The sequence below is a fragment of the Engystomops pustulosus genome, chromosome 4, assembly GCF_040894005.1.
Source record: "Engystomops pustulosus chromosome 4, aEngPut4.maternal, whole genome shotgun sequence".
In the NCBI taxonomy this organism is placed as follows: Eukaryota; Metazoa; Chordata; class Amphibia; order Anura; family Leptodactylidae; genus Engystomops; species Engystomops pustulosus.
Window position 1 is genome coordinate 141,839,700 of NC_092414.1, and position 9,339 is coordinate 141,849,038.

General features: G+C 41.9%; 1 protein-coding gene across 1 annotated transcript in view; it reads right to left on the reverse strand.

Moving 5' to 3' along the window:
- NPTN (neuroplastin) overlaps positions 1–7,901 on the reverse strand; it is a 41,544-nt gene extending 33,643 nt beyond the window's left edge. Inside the window, exon 1 of the mRNA XM_072147827.1 lies at positions 7,630–7,901. Coding sequence (XP_072003928.1) covers positions 7,630–7,732 — 103 coding nt within the window. The 5' untranslated portion in view covers positions 7,733–7,901. The remainder of the gene's footprint in view (positions 1–7,629) is intronic.
- Positions 7,902–9,339: the final 1,438 nt, after the last annotated feature.

Genomic DNA, 9,339 nt, shown 5'->3' on the forward strand with positions numbered 1-9,339 from the left:
AAAAAAATTTTTTAAAGTTACTACATATTTAGGTCAAGGTATCAGTGTTTAGACATTGACAGCACTTCAAACACAGAGGTCCACAATTACTAAAAACAGTGCAAACAGCACTCCCTAATGTCTTGTGTGGTGCCAAGTGACTGGCGCAAGGAAAATGTGGTGCCAATACTTAAAAAGGGCTCTAGAACTTCGCCAGGCAATTACAGGCCTGTAAGCTTAACTTCCATTGTGGGGAAAATTGGAAGGGTTAGTAAAAGACTACATACTGGAGTATGTGACATCTAATAGTATAATATGTGACAGCCAGCATGGGTTTATTAAGGATAGAAGTTGTCAGACTAACCTGATCTGCTTCTATGAAGAGGTGAGCAGATCCCTGGATGGAGGAGCAGCTGTGGATATTGTGTTCTTGGACTTTGCAAAGGCATTTGACACTGTCCCTCAGACACCTGATTGGTAAAATAAGATCAAGTGGTTTGGCAGGAATCATTTGTAATTTGATTAAAAACTGGCTGAAGGATCGTATCCAGAGAGTTGTGGTCAATGATTCCTACTCAGAATGGTCACCAATTATAAGTGGTGTAACCCAGGGTTCTGTGCTTGGCCCACTATTATTTAATATATTTAATGATATAGAGGTAGGAATTAATAGAATTAATTCGTAGATGACACCAAGCTGTGTAGTATAATGCAGTCTATGGAGGATGTTCATAGGCTGCAGGGTGACTTGGACAAACAGTATTTGGTCATCCACTTGGCAAATGCGGTTCAATGTGGATAAATGTAAGGTTATACACCTGGGGGCTAATAATCCTAAGGCAACTTATGTCCTTAGGGGAGTAAATCTGGGAGAGTCCCTTGTTGATAAGGACCTAGGGCAGTGATGGGCAACCTTTTGAGCTTGGTGTGTCAAAAATCGCCAAAAAACCGAGCATATCTCGGGTGGTGTGTCACCTTGACAAAAAAACAGAATTTTGTGATATTTATAGTTTAAATAACAAATATGTATAATTATTTAACTTCTAGGGTACCTTAATCCTAGGTTGTGGGATTGATCCTACCATGTACTGCCATACTATAGTATGGCAGTATATGGGGTTTTTCCACATCATCTATTTATTACAATGTGCTGGACAATCTCTCAGCCTCCCGGCTACTGCACCTGGCCGTGTAGGAGCCGAGGATGAAACTTAACTCTCCAGCGGCCGCGTGTCACTGAAAATGGCTATGCGTGTCAGCACTGACACGCGTGTCATAGGTTGGCCATCACTGACCTAGGGTACTAGTAGATCATAAATTAAAGAACAGCCTCACCTGGAGTATGCTGTCCAGTTCTGGGCACCGGTCCATAAAAAGGATTCCCTGGAGATGGAGAGGGTTCAACAAAGAGCCACAAAAATGATAAGGGGTGTGGATGGTTTCAGAAGAAAGATTAAAACAACTAGATTTATTTAGTCTGGAAAAGAGACGACTAAGGGGAGGACATAATAATAGTATGGTGGAAAGATATTCCAGATTAAATCAAAGACAAAGGGCACTGTCTCCGTCTGGAGAAAACAAGGTTTAATCACCAGAGGCGACAGGGCTTTTTTTTTTTTTTTACTATGAGACCTGTCAATCTGTGGAATAGCCTGCCTCAGGCACTGATAACAGTAGGGACAGCAGAATGTTTCAAGAAGGGTTTAGATGCCTTTTTAAATCTAAATAACATACCATATATACTTGAGCATAATCTTGTTTTTCAGCACAAAAAAAATGTGCTGAAAACCAACCCAAACTCAGCTAATACTCGAGTAAAAAAAATATAGGTTTTTTTGGTAAAATTAGGGGCCTCAGCTTATACTTGGGTTGGCTTATACTCGAGTATATACGGTAATTGTGCAGAGTCCAACAGAAAACTGGGGCAAAGCCTTTAGTAGATCTGGTGTAGAGTGTTTCCATTTTTTTTTTCAAAAGGGTATACAGAACAGTTGTGCATACAGGGCTTTTCATATGGGCACTCATTGACTATGCACTTTTCTGACTCAGATAGGAATATCCCATTAAACGTACTAACATCTCTGTGGCAGATTGTGTGTTATTTTTCATTTCTAACTAATGGAAGCACAATGGAAAGGATCCTTCAGGACCTATGTACTAACGGATGTTCATTGTCAGGCCTGATGCCACCTATCCTCGGTGCGGCGAGTAGTCTCATATGAACCTGCCCTCGTCTTAGATCTCATTGCCAGGGATTTTTACCCATACGTCTCCCTAGGAATATGCTGCTGTGTGTTGGGATGTATGAGGAGGTGCTGCTGGAAGGTCTCAGTAAAAAAGCAGTTAGTACCGCAGGCGGCTAAACACAGAGATGGATCCAGCCTCTGCCTCCTTCCTGGATAAAGTAGATGTGCCATTTATTAACAAGCTATTTATAGGACAAGAGGGACTCAAATTTTTAAAGCTATGGACACACTACTGTTGGCTTCCCCCTGTGTGATTAGGAGATCAGCTTCTGGCAGGACTGTAAATTGGGATTTTTATTTAATTCTGAAGGTCCCATTGTTTTGCTGCAGGATATATTGCGCCGCGCCGCTCCCCTCTTCCCTGCGTAGTTGTTTCTTCCCTTGTCCTTTTTCCTGTCCATTTGTTTTGTTGGGAGGGTTGGAACTTTGTGGGGGAGGGGGATGTAAGTGTTTGGCTCATTGTGGCACTTTGTTGCAAAACTTTAAAACTTTGTTGAATACATAAATAAAAATAAATATAAAATAAGGAGGACTTCAATTTACCATGAATATTTGATTTCTGTTATTCGCCTCCATCATGGAAGTCTGTATTGGGATGCAAGCTTGTCATAGTTTTGTGAACATTGCTGTGTAGGTAGATATATACACCACCACACTGAACAGAATCAAAATACTGCTGTATAGATTTAGATGCATCACAACAAAATGTCATAATGTCAACCATTAATACACTTTTAAAATAACGTGGGGGTACACATCATCACCCACATCTACAACACTTGCAGCAAGTTAATGTGCATCACAAAGAAGACACTATGAAAAATATTCCAATGGTGTAGCTTTCAGCTTAATGGACATCTGCCACCAGGAACAAGGATTGTAAAACAAGCACACCTACATACTGGTGTGTGTCTCATCTGGCAGGATCTTCTTTTAGCTTCTTATGCCCATGTTTTAAATTTTAAGGATTTTATTTATTTATGCAAATGAGCCGGAGGGGCTCCAGGTTCAATTAGCACCTATGGAACCCGGTGCCACTCAGCCTTATTTACATAATTTTAAAAGGCATAAGAAGCTAAAAGAACAGCAGATCCTGCCAGACGGGGCGCACACCAGTATGTCAATACATTTGGTTTATGCCCTTTGAGGAAATAAGTGGACATTCAGGGACCTCTTTAAACCTGTCCTTTTCAATCTTGGGTGACAACACAGCTGTCCGTGACTGGAATTTTCTAAAAATATAATACCTATTTAGGGATAATTCATTGTAGGAAAGAAAAAAACTTTTAGCAAATGCCACAAACTAATGGCAAATAAGAAAGCCACCTGAAGAAATGATAAAAAGGTACTCATTCTAGCCATCAACCACAATGCTAATCTCATGGCGATGGCGATTCTCCACAGAACCATGAACAGAACAGTAGCTGCAGATAGATCTAGGATCTTCTGGATTACTGGAAGTGAAAATCGATCAGTGATTGGAATCACCTAAGGTTATTGTTTTATCAGGTCAACCTTTAGGGCACGTTCGGGTTGTGTTCACATTGTGCTTTTGAAACGCATCACAACAGCTAAGGAGAGGCGATTTGTCCAATAAATTACTGTTAACATTTGCGTTTACACTGCATTTAGTAAACGCAAATTTTAATATCAATGGAATTAGGCAAATCACCTCACCTCAGTTATGGTAATGAATTTCAAAACGCAATGTACGTGGCCTTACTTTATTGAAGGAAGCCCAGCATTATTACACAGCACAGAGCCATATAGTACTAACAGTGACTGCATGTCGTTTATTTAAGACCGTACAAAGCACTAAAGCTGTCATGTGAATAAGACCTTAAAAGAGGTGGCCTTTTGTTACCCTCCCCCCGTATGTTTTTTTGCTTTTTATTAAGGGCATTTGTGATCTTTTAAAAAAACATTAATGTACAGCGTGACAGTGCTAGCTAAAACAACCTCCATTATAATGAACATGAGGTTTCTTCCATAGATCTTTCTCCGTCGTATTGCAGAAAAGCTACAAAACGGCACAAAGCTCCTACAGCAGAATATGCGTTAATATGGCTGAGACGTGTGAACTATGACTTATACTGAGATACCGACTCCTGCAGCTCCATCATAGTTCCATGTCCCATTCTTTATCTGATTTGTCAAATGTAAATTATATGAATTCATTTGGATATTGGTGGATAAGATCCCATCAGATGATTAACCACTGCTGCAGAGTGCCATTTCCTATGATGGAACACATCTGCACACAGGGACATCCCTCTCAGGGATCTTAAATCACTGCAACCACTATGACCTTGGAAGGAAAGACCTTGGAGCAGAATCAGCAGTGATGAAGGAGTAGAAAATGTGCTGCAGAATGTTGCTTCAAAATGTAATGTTAAAACCTGAGCACAGGTCAGTGTCATAAAACATATGGATATGTGATGTACAACATATATAAACTGCCCTGGAAAGATATGGAAGACCGTAATAGCATTCTAAAGAATATGTAATATCATTACTGAAATTAAGTAATCCATGATTGGGGAAAAAAAAAAGCAGTGCTTAGGTCAGATACACCCGTGTTCACATTTGTAACATGTGGATGACTTAAAATGCAATGTGAATACACATATATTCTCATACTGCTCCAGCTATCCATTTTCAGGGCAATAATTTCCCTTCTGTTACAGTAGAGCAAAACAGAATTGAAATACTGAAGGTGAATGTAAGGTCTAGGTGTTATAAACTTTCTTTATGTAGCTCCCGATGGCTGGCCAGAAAAACACATAATACTTTTTTTTTCCCCTTCAGTCCAGCGCTACACATACCGTAGGCTCCTGCCTGTTGTGCTGCAGCCAAGCATAATGTATGCAGGCAGAGAGACTCTATGCAGCAGTCACCTATAGCGGGAGCTACAGACTATATTACATTGTACTGTTTCCACTATTACAGTGTGACGGACAGAAAGCCCTTCACACTGATGTTTAAATCACGTTAAATCACGTTACAAACACTTTGTGTGAATGCAGCATTTGTAAAACCAGAAGTGGAGCCTACACAGTAAGGAATGGCACCTATGGCATTGGTACACTGGAAAGAAGAGATAGGTGTAATGAAATGCTATCTATACCAAGACAACCAGCAGAATCTGCTTCTCATTTTTGTCCAGGCCTGTAAAATAGCCAGGTTTAATGAGTCAAGGATCATGTCCTGACTCATTTTTCCACAGCTTGTGGATGTACTACACTGCTCAGTCTATAGCGGGATTTCAGTAGATTGCTTGTGAATATCGCCATCATCTTTTTTTTCTGCTATTTTAGCTGCTAACCATACTGTGACCTAAATTAAAAAGAAAAGAAAACCTACAGTGTATTCAATACTCTTGTTGCAGTTAATGATTCTAATCTGGAAGTTCAGCAAGACATTGCAGATAGCAGAAGGAAAGATTAATTATGCTGCTATTTATATCCCTCTGCCTTCCACCGGCATCAACCTTCAAAGTATCATTTCTCTTCCATCATATTTCTATGGGTAAATGCACATGGTCTGCAGCCAAATCAAACAGACCAGGAGTCACCACACATTTTCATGCAGATTGGAAGACATTTTCCACTTCTGCAGATAAACCCAATCCAGGCTGCAACTGAATAAAATGATAGACTTACCCCTCTAGAAGGGTAGTGACAGTGCCACTGACAGGCCACCTGTAAAGCCTTCAAGCTCATTCTGCATGTGATGTCTGGAGAAACAATGGTCGTCACAGAAGCCAGGGACTGATCTTTCACTGATCTACAATGTTGGCCAATATCCATGTCAGGGTATGCCCAGTTTGCCCAACCCATTTGTATTTACAAGATGATTTGTAGCATAAACCCAGGGCTATGCTGTCATTGTAGCTTTGTGTGAAGATTCCAGTGGTCAGACAAGGAGTGGTATAACCTAGCGCCATTCAGTCATCTGCTCCAGCAGGAAACCACACGAAGGGAACCCATCATCAGAAAATTAGCCTAGTAATTGTGCTGTCAAGTAGCATGAGCAACTTCTAGATGAGGTTTCTTTCATGGTCTGGTGTTGTGGCATCATCCAGAAAATCAACTTTGAAGTGAGATGTAAATTGGTTTTATGAAGTCATGGAGGTGGAGAGTTTAATACTAAAGCCGAACGCTCCTTCAATGTAATTGATGGTCCTGTATCCAAGGCATTATTTGACCAAATTTCCTGATGCCGGCGCATTACAGCGAAGACAGTGTTCAGAGGCAGGGAGAGCTTGACTTCAGCGATAATGTCTCCACCTCCAATTAACATCTCACTTCAAAGATGATTTTCTGGATAACGCCACCAAGTTGAAAGAAACATGATGTAGCAGCTGTTGAGCAGCTTGACAACATACTAGTAGCGGTTTATTAAGCCAATTTATGATGACAGTTCCCTTTAAACACAGCAATAATTGCTGCAATTATCAAACCTGGCCATGCATAAATAAAGAGATGCTTGGATATTTGATATTAATACACATGTTCCTATGAATGAAGTCAAGGCATACGGATATATAACACTGATCGTTCCGCAAGGCTTAAAGGGAACCTGTCATCAGTTCTCATTCGACCGGCCCTTCTCCCAGGGACACGGCACAGGTTGCTGGCAAGGAGCCAGGTAATGTTAAAGAAATGTAAAAAAATTTTTGGAAATTAATACACCAGAGGCTATCGGAACCTGTCATCATTTAAAAATCGCCTTCCTGATGGCAGGTTCCTAAAAACAAAAAAAAAAAAAAACATTTGATCAAAGAGGAAATGTATATAGTAGACTATTGGAAAATACGCCAATGTCACATCTATTATTTCTAGTAGGGCTGCATTGGAAAAACTGTGACCCTTTCCGCTATGGGTTGAAGGGAGACTTGATAAATAATTAGTGTTCGGCATCAGGTTCGTAAACACATGAATATTTCATTTTTTATTTTCGGTGATCTACACAACACCAGAGAGCTGAAAGATCACTTTACCAAGAGCTGCTAAATGCATATGGACACCTCCACACTGTAATTGCCACAAGCCATTATAGGCAGGAGGTATGTATGGATTTCCCATGAAGCACTCCTCGTATAACAGGTGCACGTATAGGAATCCACAGATGCAGACACCCTCGGTATATAGTACAGGGACATCGCACACTTGGGCAGTACATGAAACATATTACAATGAAGACATGATACAGATTGGCCGCTATGCAGATATAGACAGATCACAGGAAAGCCACAGTGACATCATACATGCACCTAGCCATCTGCAGGGACACCCTCATCTACACATGACTGACTGCTCCGGACATGCACTGCTGTCACCTATGTGCTGCTACTGCTCCCGACAGCCTCGACCTTCTCCATGGGCGCCGCGTCCAGTCTTACCGTTCTGAGCGCCGTCGGCCAGTCCCGGGAGAAGGCCGCAGGTAACCAGCATCAGCCCTAACAAGAGGGCTGCAGGCAGAGGGCGAAGGGCGCAGCGGTCCATGTGCGCACAGAGAGGGAGACACAGCCGATGGGCTCGGTGTCCTGTCTCTCGGGCCTGAGGTCCGGTATCCGCAGCTCCTCCTCGGTCTCCTCCCGCAGCGAGCACCTGGGTCTCGCGAGAGCCGCCGCTCGTCTCTGTATGTGTGAGTGTGTGTGGGCAGCCGAAGGAGGAGCCCGATGCGTCAGGTTCTCCGCCGGAAAAGATCCGCCCAGCTACTGCTGCTGTGTGTGAGCGGGGGCTACCAACGGGTCACCTCGCTATGATAGCAGCAGTAATCCCCACATGTAGCAGTGGCTGCAAAAAGGTGTATATGACAGCCATAAGACGAGTCTTATTACAGGCGAATATTTCTTATTATTATTTAAAGGGGATGTCCATTGTTGATTTCTGCACCCGAATTCCACAGCAATAAGTGATGAAAACATCCTCAGCTGGAAGGGGTCTCCTCAGCATATTTTTTCGGTTCCCTTCAGTGCTACTGTATTATGCTGCAGATCGCGTCACATCAGGCCACATCCGGACTCTAGTTCTGACCGGCCCACGGGAGAATAAACTCCCCATAATTATATATAATATACATGTAATAATAAGGTCTTCCATATTTTCATTGGATCATTGTAATGTTTTATTTACATGTATGGATAGGTTATATACTGAATACTGTACATAGGTATTGGGTAGAACTGGGTTAAGTACATACCGTAAGTCTGGCCCTCTAAAACCGTTCCAATTTCTCATGTGGCCCCATGGGAAAATGAATTGCCCGCCCCTGCCTTAGACTATGAATCATATGTAGAAGGCAACTAGCCTAAAAAACTTGTTTTGTGGTACAAGAGGCAAACTGTGTATGTTGTGGGGGCAGCATAGGCCACCATTAGTTTCAAGCAATTAGATAAAAATGCATTTATTCCTAAATAGAATGTTTGCCCTCTGGCATTTAGAATGAAAGTCTTTCATGAAGTCATGTCCTTGAGCAAAAACAGGAGCTACAGACATGATGTGAGCTGATCAATACTATGCTAAGGTTCATTAGCTTGGTCTGTAGGGTCAAAGGAACATGACTGAGCATCGGCCTTGATTTACTTTTCTGTGGGACTAGAAAAGTAGAAAATCAAATTGAACCAGGGAAAAAAAGATAAATAATATGACAACAAGGTAGGGCATCTCACCACACATACAATAATCTATGGATGTAAATGGTGTGGATACTTCGTGGTGTTAGCAGTGCACAAAGAAAAATATAAATCTGTAAGGACCGACGCAAGAATTTACCAGCCAAACCATGCTTCAAAAAGACAAGTTAATAGTCCAAAGAGAGAACAGTTTATGCAGTCCCCCCACTCCCATCCACATCGCTATTTTTTGAATATCTCTAGGAGATATTAAAGAGAAAAGGACATGGCGACAGGACACACTTTTACTAGGGTTTCTCCTTTCAAGGATAATTTAGGTTGCATCAACCCGGTGGCCTACAAATTGCGGCTGCCTTCAAGCATGCGCATACCCAACTCCTTCCACATTTCCTTCCTCAAACCAGTCATCTTCAACCGCTTTGCCTGGCAAGTTCCCCCCTCCTCCAGTGCCACAGGCAGATTCTACTGATGTCT